Here is a 22,539-nt window from a genome sequence, read left to right on the forward strand (position 1 = left end):
CTTACAAAAAGTACAAATTGTCGCTAAAAATACATGTTTAGTAGCGATTAAGCTTTAGCCGTTAATTAGTTGACGCTAAAGAACATTTTTAATATAGAACAGATCACCACACCTTTATCTTGAGTCGAGGGTCTACGGAAATAGTCTCTCTTCATATTTAAACTGTATCATATAAATGGAGTTCCCCTCATTAACTAAATCTGAAAAGTGTTGGTAAACAGCACAAGAGACAACTAATCGGAATTTTCTCATAAAATTTCTTAATTATGAAGGATATTAAGACGCATATCAAACAAAATTTTGAATAAAAAGCATAAAAGAAAAATATAGATTAAATTCCACACGGTATTATTGTTCATTTACTTCCTCACTTGACTTGGTCAAGAAATAGTTTCTCTCATTGGAAATTTCTTACAACTTCTGCAGAAATTTTTTCACAAACGCAGCGATCGATAGTTAATGAACTCAATATCTAGAGAGTATTATTTTGTTAAGTCTTCTCCGTCCTTTAAAATGTCTTGCGGAACAATACAAATTGTGAAAAAAAATGTCATTTGTTTTAGGGGTTGTGTTTGGAATAGCATTTGGACTTGCTATAATAGTTGCTTTTGTGAAATCTGGAAATGCTAGATCCAAACAACGTACTGATCTGGTTAGTAAACTGAAGTCTTTGTTTTTTTCTTTCTTTTAGGGAAATGTGTATCTGGGCTCACAAGATAGTGTCACGTAAGTCGAAATGAGGTAGAAAATTATTTATAAAATAAGTTAAAGGGGTAATAGGACCTTAGAATAGTATAAAAATGTCTCTGAGATTTCAGATATAGGTTGAGATTACTTATGCATTTTCCCATTTTTTTTACGTCAATGTATATATATATATTTATTTATGTTGTTTTTTGGTTGAATTGTGAAGGCTAGTGGAATTGCTGCATTTGCTAGAATGACAGTGGAAGATTCAAGAAAAATCTTTACACCAGAAGAATACCCTACTTGGGTTGTTTTTTCAAATCAACAAAAGGTGAAGTTTTTAACTTTTGTTTAGGATGTATTTAGTAGGACGTAGTGACGGAGTCAAAATTTTTAGGTTATATGTATTCTAGATCACATAGTTCTTTTTTTTGCTTTGTTGGGTTTCTAAAAATTATGTTGTCGTACCATATTGGATCCTCTTAAGTTGCACTAGTTTAGAGTATCCGACACTCATCTGTCACCAAAGCTATTTTTAATATCTTATAACATTAATATAGTGTTAAACCAAAGCTTCTGGATTTTGCTGCACTTGTAGCTAAAGCAATGTCATTTATCATAAATCTGTAAAATGACTTATTTTCTGGAAAATATTTTTCGTAATGGATTTCTTTTCGGGGAAGAAGACATTTATTGAAAATTGAATCAGCAAATGGGATAGTGTTTTGGTGAAAAATATTTGAGTAGTAAAGATTGATAATAATGATGATTGTTTGTGTTGGGAAAACACCGACAAATACAAAAATATATATGGTAAAAGTAACGAAAATAAAATGGAAAAATAATGACACCAAAAATTTTTTACGTAAAAATCCTTCTATATAAGGGAAAAACCACTGGCCAAGAGGAGCAAATATCACTATAGTAAGGAATTTTACACTGTTTAGTCGCGAATACAATACTCAAAGTGGCTACTACATACTTTTTTTTGGTTTCCACCTTACTAAAATATTACTCACTTTACAGACTATTTTTCTTGTATAATTTATGGAATACCTCACTTTGCTCTAACTATGATTTTTTTCCCTCTTACTTGGTGTGTCCTAAAAATGAGCAAGAATGCTCTATTTATAGAAAGAGAAAATTATGTTTATGTCACTAATAACACAGGTAGATATAACAAATTCAAAAAAGGATTGCAAATTTTACTAATTTGTCAACCACCAATTTGTTTCTATTTGGTGGTTGAATAGCAAAAGTTGACCTAAATATATGGGATGGACTCTACAGTTTATTCCTATTTGGTGGAAAATATTTTTGCTAAAACATGTGTTAGTGAAAAAACTTACAAGATAATAAAATTATAAGATTACAATTGAAAATAAAATGAAGAAATTAATCTCTTCAGGCTGAGGCGCGGATATCTCGCTCTCTTTAAGGAGATTCAAGCTCACTGCAACAAATATTTTCACCGGTCCAGCAGTAATCCTCTTTGACTTGTACACTCCAGGATACAACAGTCTGCACAAAGTATAACTCAACAACTCTGGACAAGAGTTGAGTCCAAAGATCCACCAAAAAGAACACCTCCCTTCAACTAATAAGAACTCTCTTTTAGACTAACTCTTTCACTCTTTGTTTTCTCTTGTGTTTTGTGTGTACCAAATCAAATGAAAACCACCAGTATTTATACTACGAGAAGTCTTCCTAGCAATGAATAGAAAGATAATGGAGGTAGTAAATAGTGAAGATAATGATCTTAAGATTTTCATAGGTTACAATACGAGTTACATAGGTTACAAAGAGTAATGTAGGAATTAAGAATGAAATAAAGTGACGGATAACCAATGCTAATGGATGATGTAGAAGTTATCCATTTCAATATTTATTGAAATGTTTTTATCTCACAATGAATTCAGTGCCAAAAGTAATGGCATTACATGACTACCAAGTCAAAGATGAATAGCATGATTAAATTGGTAGTTTAAAACACAAATGCCTACCAATGGTCATTCTTATAGCTCCAAAATAAAGCAATTTAATATGTTAAATATTAATATTAAAATGCTAATAACCTAACAACATGTGCTTTGGAGACCAAAATCAGAAAATAAGATATTAACAAACACACTGTTAATGTCCTTTTTAATTTTTTCAATTTTGTTCTTACAGTTGGCATGGTTTAATTCAAATCTTGAAAAGATCTGGCCATATATGGATGAGGTTAGGGGTTCAATGTCTGTACATAGTTTGGTTTTCCACTCTGATTGTTGGAACTTCTTTGTTGCTAATTGAGTTGGTATGGATATATATGGTCATTCAGGCAGCAGCAGAACTAGTAAAGTCAAGTGTGGAGCCAATTTTGGAACAATATAGGCCTGTGATTTTGACGTCGTTAAAATTTTCAGAGTTCACCCTTGGTACAGTTGCTCCACGATTCACGGGTTAGTAAACGATGGCTGGCTGGCGTAACATGCCTCAAAGCTCTTGTATATTATACTACCTTAGAGTTTTAGGAGTCATCACTTATACATATGAAACTGCTTGTGAGGATAAATCACATTACATTTAACAAATGCTTGATCTCATATATATATATGCCACTGCAGGGATTTCTATTATTGAAGATGGAAGTGAGGGTATTACTATGGAATTAGAGATAAAATGGGATGGGAATACAAGCATAATACTTGATATCGTTACTTGTGTTGGTGTAGCATTACCGGTGCAGGTAATTAGTTTCACCATATGTTGCTCGTACTCTCCAAAAGTGTAGCTGCACCCGCGTCGGATTCTCCAAAATTGCACTACTTTGGAGTATCTGACATGCACCCGTCGACATTTTTTGAAGAATCTGAACAACATACTTTCACCTCAGAGCTGTGACACATACTACTTTAACTGCTTCACGTGATATTTCCGTTATCGAATATTGTTTCTGAAAGAGCTTGTTGAAATGGCGAACAAACAACTGTTTCAGCTTAACTAGTCTGTATTTGTGGCTTACACTTGCTTGTTATCCCATATGATTTGCATGGACATGCTCGTGCTTTTGAGTTTTTCTTGGATTGAGCAGAAAATGAAAAGTTAATGTCATTTTATTCCCTGCGATACGACCTTAATAGTAATATAAAAGAGTTGCACGATTTAAGAGTGAAGAAATGAAGACGCCAGTAATTTATCCTCCTTGCAAGTTTCTATTTTGGTTCCTGAAATATTTGCATCTTGCTATGTTTCAACTCTTATGAATCTGATTTTAACTTTGTGATTATTGCTCTCCTTTCGTTTAGGTGAAGAACATCGCGTTTGCTGGTACTTTCAGGCTCATCTTCAGGCCACTTGTTGATGAGTTTCCTTGCTTCGGAGCTGTATGTTATTCTCTAAGGCAGAAGGTGTTGTATCACTTTGGCACATATATGCACAGATATCAATTTAAACATGTTACTGATACTTACCTTTAAACAATTTAGGCATCGTGTTGATACTTAAAATAAAAGAAAATAAGCATGTTATTTACACAATCCAGAATTGAAGCTAAAGCTATTTCTTTTGTTCTAAATTAAAACAAGTCAGTGTGGGTGCTGATCACTGTCTTAGTTCTGCATTTCCCGTGTGTGTGCAGATGTCACTTGCTTTTACCGGGATAAGGCTACTCACGTGCGTATCTCACACCTAAACTCTATAGAAAAAATGACAAGTACATTCTTTGTTTGCAGAAAAAACTGGATTTTACGCTTAAAGTAATTGGTGGTGACATGACAGCAATTCCTGGCGTTTCTGATGCAATTGAGGTTTGGGCGAACTCTTACCACTAAATCTGTTTCTCTGTTTTGTTATCCTTCCACAACAACCAATGCAGTTTGATGTAGATGTAACGAAGGCCTACAGATGCCATGGATATTTGGCTGGCGTAGCCAAGCCTTATTTTGAAGTAGTGGCTTAGTGTTATAACTACAAGGATAGGATGTTTTTGTAGTGGTTATTTTCATCTTTGTTTATGACATTTGGGAACTTGATTCACGACATGTTAACAAGATAAAACAATTCGTTAGTTTCTTAGTGCAACGAATTTGCTACTTTGAGTTGTTTGCCTGAACTTGAATTTTTCAATTACGCAGTCATAAAATGGAAAGCTTAACAAATGTTAGTTATGATTTTCTACACTTGAGATGTACTAAAATGAATTTATTTCCCCAGGGAACCATCCGGATGCTGTTGAAGACTCAATCATGTGGCCAGTTAGAAACGTTATACGAAATTTTACCAGGGGAGTATAGGTATTGATATTGACAATGGTTTCATTGTATATACGAAGTCAATTTTACTTTTCATGTAGATACGATAGATGTTGAATCCCGTTGGCTTCCTGGTGCGTTTATTTCCTTATATTTTGCAATTTGCATCCCTTTTGTACTGGTGGCACCAATTGTCCTGTGAATAGTATGAGTTTGTTCCTGCTCATTATATTCTTAATGATCTACCGAGTGCATTAGAGAGGAAGACAACAGGGGGGAGGGGTTACATATCCTGCAGAACGTAGATCATACAGTGCATTATAGTAGTCTCAGCTGCCATCGTTTAGTCCTATGTTGTAAACTTATTGGCAGTGATTTCCTTTCCCTTATAGCTCCAGAGCAGAGCTAACACAGATCGCGCATTTTGTAGTCATTATTTTCCTTTCTGTCATGATTTGTCTACTTGTTTTGAGTCGAGGGTCTATCGAAAACAGCCTCTCTATCCCATAAAGGTAGGATAAGGTCTGTTTACATCAGAGTCACTTGTGGGATGACAATGTGCATGTTATTATTGTTGTAAATTGTGAGCACAACACATAGAATAGTCTCTGTGCTTGATATGTATGTTAACTGTTCTCATTATCTTTGATTAGGTGCACTTGGAATACTGCCCGAATGGCATGAACAATGGGCTAAGTTACCCTTTTTCTCAGAACGATTCTATGACTTCATTAGAGAGAGTTCTTAAAAACTCGACAGAAGGAAAAGAAGTTAGTCCTAATGGAAGTGAAATCAACAATAGAAAGCTTCTGTTTTTGTATCTTCAATTTTCTGTTTGTTGTTTATATATGTTTGATAGAAACATAATTATTTGTGTGTTTATATATCTATAGTTAATGACACCTCAAAATGAACTTTGTAATTACATTACTGTATCCCTTATATCCTTAGATGGAATGGACTAATGATTGAAAACTATTGTGTATCTAACAAGTTTGAAAATAGCAGAAGAGACAACTAATCACTAATAACTTGGAATATTGTATAAATTAAATTCCATAATTAAAATTGGTTTCTCTATCCCGAACGTACCCTAACTGTTTCTCATAATGACACATCTTGACTTTTTATGATTATATAGATTCCGTAGAAAAATTGCACTAAAATTTATTGTATTCATACAACTTGATTAAAGTGTCCCTTCTAGCTTGTCTTTATTGTTCAGTTATTATTCTTTTTTTTTCTCAATTGACTTGGTCGTACAATTGTTTTTCTCTTTGAAAAGTATTGTGAAAAAACAAAAGAAAGATGTTGATGCAAAGTTAGATAAGAATGATATTTTCAACTCAAAACACTTAATTTAGTATATGGTCTATAATTTATAATATTTATCTATTTATTTAATTTAAAATTGACTTCGTATATACAATGAAACCATTGTCAATATCAATACCTATACTCCCCTGGTAAAATTTCGTATAACGTTTCTAACTGGCCACATGATTGAGTCTTCAACAGCATCCGGATGGTTCCCTGGGGAAATGAATTCATTTTAGTACATCTCAAGTGTAGAAAATCATAACTAACATTTGTTAAGCTTTCCATTTTATGACTGCGTAATTGAAAAATTCAAGTTCAGGCAAACAACTCAAAGTAGCAAATTCGTTGCACTAAGAAACTAACGAATTGTTTCATCTTGTTAACATGTCGTGAATCAAGTTCCCGAATGTCATAAACAAAGATGAAAATAACCACTACAAGAACATCCTATCCTTGTAGTTATAACACTAAGCCACTACTTCAAAATAAGGCTTGGCTACGCCAGCCAAATATCCATGGCATCTGTAGGCCTTCGTTACATCTACATCAAACTGCATTGGTTGTTGTGGAAGGATAACAAACCAGAGAAACAGATTTAGTGGTAAGAGTTCGCCCAAACCTCAATTGCATCAGAAACGCCAGGAATTGCTGTCATGCCACCACCAATTACTTTAAGCGTAAAATCCAGTTTTTTCTGCAAACAATGAATGTACTTGTTGTTATTCTTACAATAACTTGTATTTATGAAGTTAATGAACAGAAACAGAAACAAGATGAAGCAGAAAAAATTTAAAATAGAAGAATTAATCCGAGTCCACAGAAACTACTGTGTGTCCTTAAGAAATTTAATCCCCTCACTGTACCCAAGGTTATGGATTAATTTCTCCCAAGATAAAACGGATTAAACCTGTTAAAGAAATAGCGGTACCTCAAACTTCTTTAACTTCAACGAACTGAAGAACAACAACAAGTCACACAGACTCAGTCGATCGACACTTTGATTTTATTTGAGAGAAAAATAAATGCAGAGAAATTTTTTTTTTCAGTTATTAAAAAATCAAAAATTGACTTCCTTTATAGCCATTTTCAGCAAGGAACATGTCTGTTCAGTGAAATCTGTTCATTTTATCCAGAAAGTTGTGTCTTTTGGAAAAAAATAACAACTTTTCGAAAAATTGTGTCTGTTAGGAAAATAACTACTTTTTGGAAAGTAACGATTTTTCGAAAAGTAACGACTTTTTGGAAAGAGTAACAACTTTTTGGAATGTTACCGTTACCTGCAAATTTATAAGAAATGACTTTTCATTTGCACTTTGCAAATGATTTTTCATTTTCTCTCCAAAGTAGTTCCCTCACTTTTGATATTTTCTCTTTTCTTTTCCCATTCACACTTGCTAAAACCCAACAATACCCCACATGAATGGGGAAGGCTATGGTTAAAACATATGCATGAAAAAACTTGTGTGTCTTGTAGGTAAAGGTTAATCGCATCTGGATAAGTAGGTTTCCCTTTAAACTTTCCGTAGTGAACATATATCGGATATACTCGGTCAATCGGTAGATTTGATATCTTTGAACCGTTGAGCTTTGGTGTATAACTAGACAACATATGTCACACAATCAACCCTTGAACTGTTCTTAGTTCTCATTGTTTTGTTCGTTTCAGCCATGAACACATCTTGGACAGTAAGTGCTTAAAGAACTGGCCTTACCGGATTCTCCTTGAAGCGGCTTACACTTCACACTTACATAGGTGATTTCTAAATGTGTTATCCCATAGATACACCATTTGATATTCCTTGTATCAAACTTAGAAACCATTAAAAAGTCCTTATGTTTTTATCCTAGTTACTAAACATTGTCTCATCATGAGAATGGACCATAAAATAATAATAATATTTTATTTTATTTTTCCTTTGACAATGTTGAACCGTCATCAATGACTTTGTTTTATCTCCTTGAACCTAGATCTTGGGATCTCCAGTCTTCTAGGTAGAGTTACCGCCACGATGACTTGTTCTCGGCCATAGGACCATTCCCGTCGATGATTTCTCAACTCCCTCTCTATTTAGGCCTTTTGTAAGTGGATCCGACACATTATCTTTTGACTTCACATAGTCAATTGTGATAATTCCACTAGAGAGTAGTTGTCTCACAGAGTTATGTCTTCGTCTTATGTGACGAGACTTGCCGTTATACATAATGCTTCCAGCCCTTCCTATTGCAGCTTGACTATCACAATGTATGCATATAGGGGCCATTGGTTTGGGCCAAAATGGAATATCTTCTAAGAAATTCCGGAGCCATTCAGCTTCTTCACCTGCCTTGTCTAAAGCAATGAATTCAGACTCCATTGTAGAGCGAGCTATACATGTTTGTTTGGATGATTTCCAAGATATTGCTCCTCCGCCAATAGTAAAAACGTATCCACTTGTGGATTTTGTTTCAGTTGACCCAGTAATCCAATTTGCATCACTATATCCTTCAAGAACGGCAGGATATCTGTTGTAATGTAAAGCATAGTTTTGAGTGTCATCTAAGTATCCCAAAACTCTCTTCATTGCCAACCAATGATTATGATTAGGATTACTTGTGTATCGACTCAGTTTACTGATAGCGCAAGCTATGTCTGGTCGTGTACAATTCATGACATACATTAAGCTTCCCAATACGCTAGCATAGTCCAATTGAGACTGACTTTCGCCTTTATTTTTTGCAAGATGAAGATTTACATCAATTGGAGTCTTTGCCCTTTTAAAATTCAAAAATTTGAATTTTTCAAGTATCTTTTGAATATAATGAGTTTGAGACAATGCTAGACCGTTAGGAGTTTTAAGAATTTTAATTCCTAATATCACATCAGCAACTCCTAAATCTTTCATATCAAACTTACTAGCAAGCATACGCTTTGTAGCTTTTATATTAGCAATGTCTTTGCTCATTATAAGCATATCATCTACATATAGGCATAAAATAACTTCCTGATTTGGAGTATCTTTAATGTAAACACATTTATCACATTCATTGATCTTAAATCCATTTGACAACATGGTTTGATCAAACTTTGCATGCCATTGTTTTGGTGCTTGTTTTAGCCCATAAAGTGACTTAATAAGTTTTCACACTTTCTTTTCTTTACCAGGAACTACAAAACCCTCAGGTTGTTCTATGTAAATTTCCTCTTCAAGTTCTCCATTTAAGAAGGCTGTTTTCACATCCATTTGATGAATTTCAAGACCGTATACTGCAGCTAGTGCAATTAACATCCGAATTGATGTAATCCTAGTCACTGGCGAATATGTGTCAAAATAATCAAGACCTTCTTTTTGTCTAAAACCTTTGACAACAAGTCTTGCTTTATATTTGTCAATAGTTCCATCGTCTTTCATCTTCCTTTTAAAGATCCATTTTGAACCCAATGGTTTGTTCCCTGGAGGAAGATCAACCAACTCCCAAGTATGATTGCTTAAGATTGATTCAATTTCACTATTAACAGCCTCTTTTCAAGAGGTTGAGTCGCTAGACAACATTGCTTCCTTGAATGTTTGAGGCTCACTTTCAAGAAGAAATGTTACAAAATCTGATCCAAATGAAGTAGATGTCTTTTGACGTTTACTACGTCTTAAACTTTCTTCATTTTGTTCATTCTCTTTTGGTTCTTCTCTGGGTTGTTTAGATCCCCCACTAGATGACTCAAGTCTAGTTTTATACGGATAGATATGTTCAAAAAATTCAGCACTATCTGATTCCATTACCGTATTATCATGAATATCCGGATGTTCGGACTTATGAACCAAAAATCGACATGCCTTACTATTTGTCGCATATCCAATGAATACACAATCCACAGTCTTAGGTCCTATTTTTACCCTCTTAGGTATAGGAATTTGGACTTTGGCTAGACACCCCCACACTTTGAAATATTTCAAATTGGGGTTTCTACCTTTCCATTTCTCATATGGAATTACATTTGTCTTTGAGTGAGGCACTCTGTTAAGTATCTGATTTGCTGTAAGGATAGCTTCCCCCCACAAGTTCTGTGGTAAACCTGAACTTATAAGTAATGCATTCATCATTTCTTTTAAAGTTCGATTTTTTCTTTCTGCAATTCCATTAGACTGAGGAGTGTAGGGAGCAGTAGTTTGATGGATTATTCCATTTTCTAAACATATTTCTGCAAATGGAGATTCATATTCTCCACCTCTATCACTTCTGATCATTTTGATCTTTTTATCTAACTGATTTTCAACTTCATTTTTATATTGCCTAAATGCATCTATTGCTTCATCCTTACTATTTAGCAAATAGACATAACAATATCTAGTGCAATCATCAATAAAAGTTATGAAATACTTTTTCCCACCACGTGATGGTGTTGACTTCATGTCACAAATATCAGTGTGAATCAATTCTAAAGGATTTGAATTTCTTCTTATGAGGATTGCTTTTTGGACCAGATGCTTTCTTTCTTTTCTTTAATTTTGTGGAATCTTCTTCCACAAAATTTACTCCAGATATTGCTGAATTATCACGTGACCTCTTTTCTGCAGCCTTATTATCCTCTTCGATTCTCAACCTTAGTATGAGATCTTCAACAGTCATCTCATTGCGTTTGTGTTTCAAGTAGTTTTTAAAGTCCTTCCACAATGGAGGTAACTTTTCAATAATTGCAGCCACTTGAAAAGCATCATTCATAATTAATCCTTCAGCAAGGAGATCATGTATTATGACCTGCAATTCTTGAACTTGGGTGACGACAGTCTTACTGTCTATCATCTTAAAGTCCAGAAATTTTGCCACAATGAATTTCTTCATTCCGGCATCTTCTGTTTTGTACTTCTTTTCTAAAGCATCCCAGAGTTCTTTTGAGGTTTTTGCATTGTTGTACACATTGTACAGATCATCTTGTAGACCACTCAAAATATAATTTTTACACAAAAAATCTGAGTGTGTCCATGCTTCTGTTACCAATAATCGTTCATCAGCCAAAGTTTCATCTGACATAACAGGAACATTCTCTTTGATGAACTTCTGCAGACTCAACATAGTGAGATAGAAGAACATCTTTTGCTACCATCTCTTAAAGTCGACTCCAGAAAACTTTGCAGGTTTCTTAGCCAGTGCTAAGGCAACATTTGAACGATTATGTGCAACCGTTGTTGTTGCAGCACTTACTGTTCCAGCATTTGTTTGACTTGAATTAGTCTTTTTTTTTCTGTCACAAATGGCAGATAAATTAAGTATTTAAAATACTAACAGTAAAGAACAAATCTTTACACAAACTGTTTCTGGTTTAACGATAAAGTTTTTATGTTCTTTTAATCGTTAATCGAATGAATTTTAAAAATTCAAGCAGAGTAGAAAACCATAAAGGTTTTAATCTCCAGAAACCTCAAATACAGAAACTGTTAAATTTCTTAAGATTGTTATTCTTACAACAACTTGTATTTATAAAGTTAATAAACAAAAACAGAAACAGAAATAAGATGAAGCAGAAAATAATATAGAATACAAGAATTAATCCGAGTCCACAGAAACTACTGTGTGTCCTTAAGAAATTTAATCCCCTCACTGTACCCAAGGTTATGGATTAATTTCTCCCAAGATAAAACGGATTAAACCTGTTAAAGAAATAGCGGTACCTCAAACTTCTTTAACTTCAACGAACTTAAGAACAGCAACAAGTCACACAGACTCAGTCGATCGACACTTTGATTTTATTTGAGAGAAAAATAAATGCAGAGAGTGAAAAATTTTCAGTGATTAAAAAATCAAAAATTGACTTCCTTTTATAGCCATTTTCAGCAAGGAACATGTCTGTTCAGTGAAATCTGTTCAGACCCATTTTATCCAGAAAGTTGTGTCTTTTGAAAAAAATAACAACTTTTCGAAAAATTGTGTCTGTTAGGAAAATAACTACTTTTCGAAAAGTAACGACTTTTCGGAAAGAGTAACAACTTTTCGGAATGTTACCGTTACCTGCAAATTTATAAGAAATGACTTTTCATTTGCACTTTGCAAATGACTTTTCATTTTCTCTCCAAAGTAGTTCCCTCACTTTTGATATTTTCTCTTTTCTTTTCCCATTCACACTTGCTAAAACCCAACAAGTTGTAGTCTGCTTCCTGGAAGTATTCATCCCAATAGCATCCTCTACCAACTTCATCATCTGCAGACACTAAACCTTGCCTACAATGACGTTTATCCTTCTTCGATCCCACATAACATTGGCGGATTGACGAATTTGAGGCATCTCAACCTTTCTGATGCTTGGTTTCAAGGGAAAATCCCAACAGAAATCTCATACCTTTCCAATTTGGTTTCACTTGATCTTTCTAATAGTTATGCATTAGAACTTGATGAGAGAACATTTGAAACAATGCTTCAAAACTTGACAAATCTGGAGGTACTTTCTCTCTCTCAAGTCATCATCTCATCTCCACTACCTGTGAACATTTCTTCTTCCTTAAGGCACCTGGATCTTAAACATACTAATCTGCTAGGTGTTCTCACAAAGAGTTCTTTCCTTATACCAAACAGCTTGGAAACACTCAAATTGAGTGGGAATCTTCGTCTCGAAGGAGTTTTACCAAAGAGAAACACTCTGTTAACGGAGTTGGATATATCGTACACAGGCAGGTGAGATACCTGATTCAATTGGCAACTTCAGTTCCTTGAAATACTTAAACCTCCAACAATGTCAATTCTCTGGTTCCATTCCTGATTCCATAGGCAACCTAACACTAATTACGGAGTTAGATTTATCTTATAATCATTTCACTGGCCGTATTATTCCTTCCACAATCTCTAAATTCAAGCACCTAACGCGTTTGGATCTTTCATCTAACTCCTTTTCAGGTGAAATTCCAGATGTTTTCTCTAACCTCCAAAAGCTACGTTATTTAGATTTTTTTAATAACAGCTTCATCGGTCCATTTCCTGCTTCAATATTAAGTTTGACACGTCTTGAACACTTAGGATTGTCGAGTAATTCCCTATCTGGCCCACTGCCTAGCAACACAAGCATGCTTCCAAAACTAATCCATCTAAATTTGTCATACAACTCACTGAATGGTACCATACCATCTTGGGTGTTTAGCCTACCTTTGCTATATTCAGTGTCCCTCCAACATAACCGATTCAGAGGACTAGCCGATGAAGTGATCAAAACAAACCCAACATTAAAAGAACTGCATTTAAGCAATAATCAACTCAGTGGTTCTTTTCCTCAATCACTTGCGAATCTCACAAACCTTGAAACCCTTGGAATTTCATCAAATAACATCACCGTTGATGAGGGAATGAATATCACCTTTCTTAGCCTATCATCTTTATTCTTATCATCTTGTCAACTGAAGCATTTTCCATACTTCTTGAGAAATGTAAACACACTTGTGTACTTGGATATTTCTAACAATAAGATTTCTGGTCAAATCCCTAACTGGTTTAGCGGCATGAGGTGGGACTCGTTGATTTTCTTAAACCTTTCTCATAATTCATTAACAGGCAACCTACCACAATTTCGTTACGATAACCTAGGGTATCTTGATCTGAAATTTAACTCCCTTCAGGGTCCACTACCTTCATCCATTTGTAACATGAGCAAACTTATGTTATTAGATTTATCACACAACTACTTAAGCAACTCAGTTCCACATTGCTTGGGAAGCATGGGTTTACTAACGGCATTGGACTTAAAAAGGAACAATCTCACAGTGAGTCTTCCTCCATTATGTGCAAAAAGCACTTCATTGAGTACCATTATCGTAAATGGTAATCAATTTGAATGACCTGTTCCTGTGTCATTGCTCAAGTGTTATGGTCTAGAAGTCCTTGATGTGGGGAACAATGCTATAAATGACACGTTTCCAGCGTGGCTCGGAATTCTTCAAGAGCTGCAGGTCCTTATATTAAAGTCAAACAAGTTCCATGGACCTATAAGTACGTGTCATACTGAGTTTTGCTTTACCAAGTTGCGAATTTTTGATCTTTCTCGTAATGATTTCAGTGGCTCACTTCCTGCAAAAGTTTTTGGAAACTTCAAGGCAATGATCAAATTAGATGGTGAAGACATAGGAAATATCAAGTACATGACATCTCTGTTGAATTCGCCATTTGTCACATCGTATGAGAATTCAGTGAGTTTGGTTATCAAAGGGCAGGATTTGTAGCTACAAAGAATCAGCACAATTACGACAACCATAGATCTTTCAAGCAACCATTTTGAAGGTGTCATTCCGGAAACACTAAAAGATCTCAGCTCGCTTTGGCTACTCAATTTATCTCATAACAATCTTATAGGTCATATTCCAATGGAATTGGGGCAATTGATTACACTTGAAGCTTTAGATCTCTCCTGGAATCGGCTCACTGGAAAGATTCCGCAGGAATTGACAAGAATGAACTTTCTGTCCGTATTAAACCTCTCTCAAAATCATCTCATTGGACCAATTCCTCAAGGTCTACAGTTCAACACATTTGGAAATGACTCGTACGGCGGCAACCTTGATTTATGTGGTCCTCCTTTATCAAAACAATGTGGAACGAGTGATCCATCGCATGCTCCTCAACCATTGGAGGAAGAAGAAAAAGATGAAAGTGAGTCATATTTTTTTAGTGGATTTACGTGGGAATCAGTAGTCATAGGCTACAGTTTTGGACTAGTTGTTGGAACTGTCATGTGGAGTCTCGTGTTTAAATATCGTAAGCCAGAATGGTTTGTGGAATTTTTCGATGGACTGATGCCTCACAAAAGAAGAAGGCCAAATAGGAGAGCTCAGAGACGACGGACTTAATGGAAGATTGAGAGCGCCAACTTGTCTTTGTTTTATTTTGTGGAATAATTATTGAACTGTTCTGTTTTTATCTGTTTTAAATTTTCTATTTGTTGCTTGCATATGTTAGAAACATAATAATTATATTTGTGTTATTTTAGTATCAATGGCTATTCAAGTTATGTTAGTCCGTTTCTGTTTCAAATTGACATAAGTGTTCTTCACAGCCACTCATTTGCCATGTTACTTAGATTTTTCATAAATGTCAACAGGTACATGTTGGATTCTTTAAAAGTCGTGTATTTTTTAAATTAACACATTTGAAGATCAACTCATATGGCACGAGTGATCCATCACATGTTCATCATCCACTGGAGTCCGAATACGAAGAAAAATCGTATTTTGCTACAGTTGTGGATTTGTTTGTTTGAACTGTCATGTGGAGTCTCATGTTTAAAGATGGTTAGCCAAAATGGTTTGTGGAATGGAATTTCTTTCATGATTTTGTTTTTCTTCTTAATTTGATCACTACACCTTTATATTGAGTCGAGGGTCTATGAAAACAGCACAAGAGAGGAATGATCATCACCAAGTTATTCAAAAAATAAAATTCCACACGGAGGAAATGGACGACTTAAATCATGTCTTTAATTATTGTTCATTTATTTCCTCACTTGACTTAGTCAAGCAATAGTTTCTCTCATTAGAAATTACTTACAACTTCTGCAGAATTTCACATCATTTTGCGTAACACACACTGCAGAGATAGTTAATGATTTCGGAATGAAACACAACATCTAAAAAAAATTAGGGCATAAGCTAAGTAGTATTATTTTGTTAAGTGTTCTCCGTTCTCTAATAAGTCTTGTGGAACACTACAAAATATGAGTAACAAATTGTTAGAAGTGAGTAGTACTCATCTTGTGATTCAATTGTTCATCATAATCTTTTTTTCCCCTCTAGTCTTTGTGGAAATTGGCTTAAAGTCTTACAAGTCTTCGTCACTTTTTTCCTTAGGTGGACTGAAATATTGATGGATTTTCCCTTAATATGAAAATTATTGTGTACCTAACAAGTTTGAAAATAGCAGAAGAGACGACTAATTACTAACTCGAGATATTGACCTTTTATGATTGTATAAATTTCATGGAAAAAATTCATAAAATTTTTATTGCATTCTTATAATTGGTTTCTCTTTCCTGAACGTACCCTAACTGTTCTCATGATTGGTTCAATGATATGTATTGACCTTTTATGATTATATAAATTCCGTGGGAAAATTACACTTAAATTTATTTCGTTCATACAACTTGGTTTTGCTTAATTATATTGTCCCTTCTTATCATATGGAAGATGAAATGGAGTAACATCATGTTTCTTTTAATTAACTTGGTCATACAATAGTTTGGACAAGGATGACTTAAATAGGAGTTCAAATTTCTACCTATCCATCTATACTATTTTTTAAAAATGTTAAATTATTATAATATCAGTAAAATTACTCACGCTTCGCGCGAAAATTTAGTATCATGAAATTTATAAAATAATACTTAAATCTATAAGTTATTAAAACTAAAACATTATATTATCTTACATACAAGATTACGTAGTAACAAACATTAAGAATGTAAAGAAATATGAAAATTATTTAGTCTTGTCATTTATCCTTAAGAACATAAGCAATAATTAATGACAGTAAAAAATACATACCAGAATCTGTAACATAAGCAATGGTATCAGTGAGCCAATCAATGAGAGTGAAGTGCACAAATATTAAATTGTGATCCCTCTATTTATAGGCAACAAAGGGTAGTGTGAACAAATATTTATTGTATCTTATCGAAACGGTTACAACTCTTTGGAAAAGTTGCAACCCTTCGAAAAAGTCACAATATTTCATAAAAGTCACAACTTTTAATAAAAGTCATAACTTTTCATAAAAGAAACAACTCTTCATTAAAATCGCAACTTTTCAACAAAGGCACGATGTTTCATAAAAGTCACAACTTTTCAAAAAAGTCAAAAATTTTCATAAAAGTTGTAACTCTACATAAAAACTGCAACTCTTCATTAAATTGCAACTTTTCATAAATTTCACAACTTTTCATTAAAGGGGAAGACTAGTTTTGTAAATAAGTAAATCAAAAGAGAATCTCGTTTGTGATAGCTAGCGCTACATAAGTGGGCCGAATGTTCTTTTTTATATAAATATATGAAATGATTTTCAACTTAAGAAACTCAATTTAGAATCTTTTCTATATTTTATAATATATTATATTTAATTTTTTTATTATTTTAAAGCATGGTGTACTACCTTAAAAATATGAACTCTATAATATAAATGTTAAATTATTATAATACTCCCAACTAAAAATTACTCAATTTAGTGTATCTTCTATATTATTTATTTAGTTAGTTATATTATATTAAAACATATATTTTTCATATTGAAGGATTGTGACTTTTTTCAAAAAATTGTGACGTGTCTAACTCTATTATAAAACTGAAAAAAATGTATGGACTCACATAGTACGTGACATAATAATATACATAATTGTTCTTTTTCCCATCGCTAGTCTTTGTGGAAATTGGCTTAAAAGAACAAAATTATTATATATTCTTTAAGTTGATGTTGTCCCATGCATAGAATAGTCAACAAAGTTACTTTACGAAATAGTGTTTAGTTAATTATTTACTTTATTTAATGTGGAGGTCGTTGCAATAATTAAGAAATGACTTTAGTTAATTATACCATCCTTTTGTACGTGACTATTTATTTTATTGATTTATTTATATCTTGACAATTATCATGAACTCATATATTTTAGTACTTTTACCTTTTTTATTCCTCTTTCTATTTTTATTTTTTCATTAATAAATATATCCTAAAGTCTACCAAATAGTAAATTTTTTTGCATTATACAAAATATATTTTTGGGTTTTAATAAAAAGATCAATGTGTATTCTTTAAATTCAAGCACTAGAATAAAAACAACGTTTAGCGGTAACAAATACACATTAATAAAAAGTGTTAAAAATCTTACCGGCATTGGTTAAGTATCATTAGATCCGATGTTGCTAAAGACTTTAGAGACATATACAAAGACTGTTAATTGCCGCTAAAAATACATATTAAACAACATTTAAATTTTAAACTATTATTGTTAATTAATTGCTTTTAAAGATCATTTAGCGAAATCAATATTATTTTAATATCATTATATTAACTTATCAAATTTAGCGCAACTATTTCAGTATCATTGTATTCATAGAATTTTGATTGTTCTTACAAATCTATAAGAATTTACATAGGATACTTAAATATATATGGATTGATTTGTAAGAAGAACACATCCTTCCTGTTATTTGCAGAAAACAAAAAATGGTCATGAGTCTGTTTTTCTATTATTCATTTCTGTGTTTTGTGTTGCTAATAAGTGAATGCTTTTCTTCTTCCTTTGATCATCATCATCTTTGCTCTCCTACTGAAGCTTCTGCTTTGATTAAGTTCAAACAATCCTTTCAAAATATGTCCGAAGAGTACTACAGAGATTGGTCTGATGGAGATTGTTCTCCAAAAACAAAGTCTTGGAATGAGAGTAGGGATTGCTGTAGTTGGGACGGAGTCACTTGTGACTTGTTAAACGGTCATGTTATCGGTTTAGACCTTAGTTGCAGTCAGATTGTTGTCACTTTTCATCCCAATAGCACCCTCTTCCAACTTCATCATCTCCACACACTAAACCTTGCTTACAATCACTTCAATTATTCTTCGATCCCACATAACATTGGCCGATTGGCGAATTTGAGGCATCTTAACCTTTCTGATGCTTGGTTTCAAGGGAAAATCCCAACGGAAATCTCATACCTTTCCAATTTGGTTTCACTTGATCTTTCTTATAGTTATGGATTACAACTTGATGAGAGAACATTTGTAACAATGCTTCACAACTTGACAAATCTGGAGCTACTTTCTCTCTCTGAAGTCAACATCTCATCTCCGATACCTCTCAATATTTCTTCTTCCTTAAGGTACTTGGATCTTGATAATACTAATCTGCGAGGTGTTCTCACAGAGAGCTTTTTCCATCTGCCAAACAGCTTGGAAACACTCAAATTGAGTAGTAATGATCTTCTCAAAGGAGTTTTTCCAAAGATCCACCGGAGAAACACTCTGTTAATGGAGTTGGATATTTCAGACACAGGCATCTCCGGTGAGCTGCCTGATTCAGTTGGCACCTTCAGTTCCTTGAATATCTTGAACCTCCAACGATGTCATTTCTCTGGTTCCATTCCTGATTCCATTGGCAACCTAACACAAATTACAGAGTTGGATTTCAGTCATAATAATTTCACAGGACATATTCCTTCCACAATCTCTAAATTGAAGCACCTCACAGGTTTACATCTTTCGTCCAACTCCTTTTCAGGTGAAATTACTGATGTTTTCTCTAACCTACAACAACTACGTTATTTATATCTTTTTAGAAACAGCTTCATCGGTCTATTTCCCACTTCAATTTTAAATTTGAGACGTCTTGAAAGATTAGACATGTCGAGTAATTCCCTATCTAGCCCACTACCTAAGAATGCGAGCATTCTTCAAAATCTAAATTATTTGGATTTGTCTTACAACTCACTGAATGGTACCATACCATCTTGGGTGTTTAGCCTACCTTTGCTATCTTCAGTGTCGCTCCATCATAATCGATTCAGAGGGATAGCTGATGAAGTGATCAAAACAAACCCAACATTAGAACGCCTCGATTTAAGCCATAATCAACTCAGTGGTTCTTTTGCTCAATCACTTGCGAATCTCAAAAACCTTTATTACCTTGACCTTTCATCAAATAAAATCACCAATGATATTACGGGAATCAATATCACTTTCCCTAGCCTGGGATTTTTGCATTTATCATCTTGTGAACTGAAGGATATTCCATACTTGTTGAGAAATGTAAAGACACTTGTGTACTTAGATATTTCTAACAATAAGATTTCTGGTCAAATCCCTAAATGGTTTAGCGGCATGAGGTGGGACTCGTTGCAGTTCCTAAACCTTTCTCATAATTCACTAACAGGCAACCTACCACGATTGCATTATTATACTCTACAGTATCTTGATCTGAAATTCAACTCCCTTCAGGGTCCACTACCTTCATCCATTTGTAACATGAGTTCGCTTATCTTATTAGATTTATCACGCAACAACATCAGTAACTCGATTCCAAGTTGCTTGGGAAGCATGGCTAATCTAACGGTGCTGGACTTAAGAAAGAACAATTTCACAGGTAGTCTTCCCACATTATGTGTCCACAGCACTTCATTGAGTACCATTGTCATAAATGGTAATCGATTTGAAGGACCTGTTCCTGTGTCGTTGCTCAAGTGTGAGTCTAGAAGTCCTTGATGTGGGGAACAATGCTATAAATGACACATTTCCAGCTTGGCTTGGATCTCTTGAAGAGCTGCAGGTCCTTGTATTAAAGTCGAACAAGTTCCATGGACCTATAAGTACTTGTCAGACTGAGTTTTGCTTTACCAAGTTGCGTATTTTTGATCTTTCTCGTAATAATTTCAGTGGCTCGCTTCCTGCAGAAGTTTTTGGAATCTTCAAGGCAATGATCAAATTAGATAACGAAGACACAGGAGAGATCAAGTACATGAGACTATCTGACACATCGTATGAGGATTCAGTGACATTGGTAATCAAAGGTCAGGATATTGAGCTACAAAGAATCAGCACAATTATGACAACCATAGATCTCTCAAGCAACCATTTTGAAGGTGTCATTCCGAAAACACTAAAGGATCTCAGCTCACTTTGGCTACTCAATTTATCCCATAACAATATCAGAGGTGATATTCCAATGGAATTAGGGCAATTGAATACGCTTGAAGCTTTAGATCTCTCCTGGAATCGCCTCACTGGAATGATTCCGCAGGAATTGACAAGAATGAACTTTCTGGCCTTCTTAAACCTCTCTCAAAATCATCTCATCGGACCAATTCCTCATGGTCTACAGTTCAACACATTTGGAAATGACTCGTATGGCAGCAACCTTGATTTATGTGGTCCTCCTTTATCAAAACAATGTGGAACAAGTGATTCATCGCATCTTCCTCAACCTTTGGAGGAAGAAGAAGACGAAAGTGAGTCATATTTTTTTAGTGGATTTACATGGGAATCAGTAGTCATAGGCTACAGTTTTGGACTCGTTGTTGGAACTGTCATGTGGAGTCTCATGTTTAAATATCGTAAACCAAAATGGTTTGTCGAATTTTTTTGATGGACTCACGCCTCACAAAAGATGAAGGCCAAAGAAGAGAGCTCAGAGACGAAGGACTTAATGGAAAATTGAGAGGGGCCAAGTTGTCTTCGTTTAATTTTGTGGACTTATTAGTGAAGTTTTCTGGTTCTGTTTTTATCTTTTCAACTTTTTGTCTGTTGTTTGTATATGTTTGATAGAAACATAATTATATGTGTGTTATTCAAGTTATGTTAGTTTGTTATTTAGATCTGTCTAATAACAGCTTCATCGGTCCGTTTTCCTGTTCAATTTTAAGCTTAAACATGTCGAGTAATTCCCTATCTGGTCCACTGCCTAGCAATGCCAGCATGCTTCAAAAGCTAACCGAACTGTTACAACTCATTGAATAGCACAATACTCTCTTGGGTCTTTAATGTTAGTTCCCTTGAGTTGAGGCTCAATCATAATCGATTTAGTGGACTATGCGATGAGCTCAGAAAAAATCCAGTATTAGAAGACCTGTATTTAAGTCCTAATCAGTTCAATGGTTTTTTTCCTCAATCACTTGTGAATCTCACAAACCTTTATAAAATGTGACAAAACTATCAAAATAACGTGCAAACTTTATAATTTTTTTAAAATTTTATAAAAACTAATTATTTTAAATCGTTTGAAATCGAAAAAGCTTGAATTAATTAATTTATATGGTGGAGGTCCAAAATTGTGTTGGGAAAGACAAGGCACTAACAAAGAATGCCTGACAGGATAACAGCGGAAGAATACCCAAGTCTATACTTTCCCTTCTCGATTTGAACCAAGAGAAGACAAACAACCACAAGGAATATGATAGTAAGGCAGCAAGTAATTCAACCAAACAAATATAACAAGACAATAATAAACCAATCACACAAGACACCAAGATTTACGTGGAAAACCCTTCGATGTGAAGAGTAAAAAACCACGGGACCAAAAGCTCCACTATAATCACCAAGAGTTACAATATTGTTCTCCAAAATTGGCCACAAAACAAGTGCCAAACAACGAGCAACAACAAAATAAGATTGCACCAAATCTAGAGAATTAAAGGAGCAAAATCACCAATTTCGCAGCTACTGTTCACGACAGCAAAACTGAAGCTGAAGGCCACCAAATCCAACTCTGTCAGTTCCTAATCAAAGATTGAGATGAAGATAATATGCTGTCCAAAAATCAGCTCAATCGGACAAGAAACGAAGCGGGAATCGCAATTTGAAGTTGGCTGTTAGGGCTGAA

At 34.3% G+C, this 22,539-nt stretch overlaps 1 protein-coding gene and 2 pseudogenes across 1 annotated transcript; all 3 read left to right on the top strand.

Moving 5' to 3' along the window:
* The first annotated feature begins 342 nt into the window (after positions 1 to 342).
* LOC101245625 (synaptotagmin-5-like) lies at positions 343 to 5,897 on the top strand. The gene is made up of 9 exons (XM_004252029.5): positions 343 to 652; positions 914 to 1,018; positions 2,860 to 2,910; positions 3,011 to 3,131; positions 3,297 to 3,418; positions 3,978 to 4,079; positions 4,404 to 4,478; positions 4,885 to 4,964; positions 5,576 to 5,897. The coding sequence occupies exons 1-9, from the start codon at positions 548 to 550 to the stop codon at positions 5,604 to 5,606; spliced, it is 792 nt and encodes a 263-aa protein (XP_004252077.1). The 5' UTR covers positions 343 to 547; the 3' UTR covers positions 5,607 to 5,897.
* Positions 5,898 to 12,621: 6,724 nt separating this feature from the next.
* Positions 12,622 to 15,240, top strand: LOC112940460 (receptor-like protein 7; annotated as a pseudogene).
* Positions 15,241 to 18,278: 3,038 nt separating this feature from the next.
* Positions 18,279 to 21,576, top strand: LOC104644334 (receptor-like protein 9DC3; annotated as a pseudogene).
* Positions 21,577 to 22,539: the final 963 nt, after the last annotated feature.

This window comes from Solanum lycopersicum, chromosome 12 (assembly GCF_036512215.1).
Source record: "Solanum lycopersicum chromosome 12, SLM_r2.1".
NCBI lineage: Eukaryota > Viridiplantae > Streptophyta > Magnoliopsida > Solanales > Solanaceae > Solanum > Solanum lycopersicum.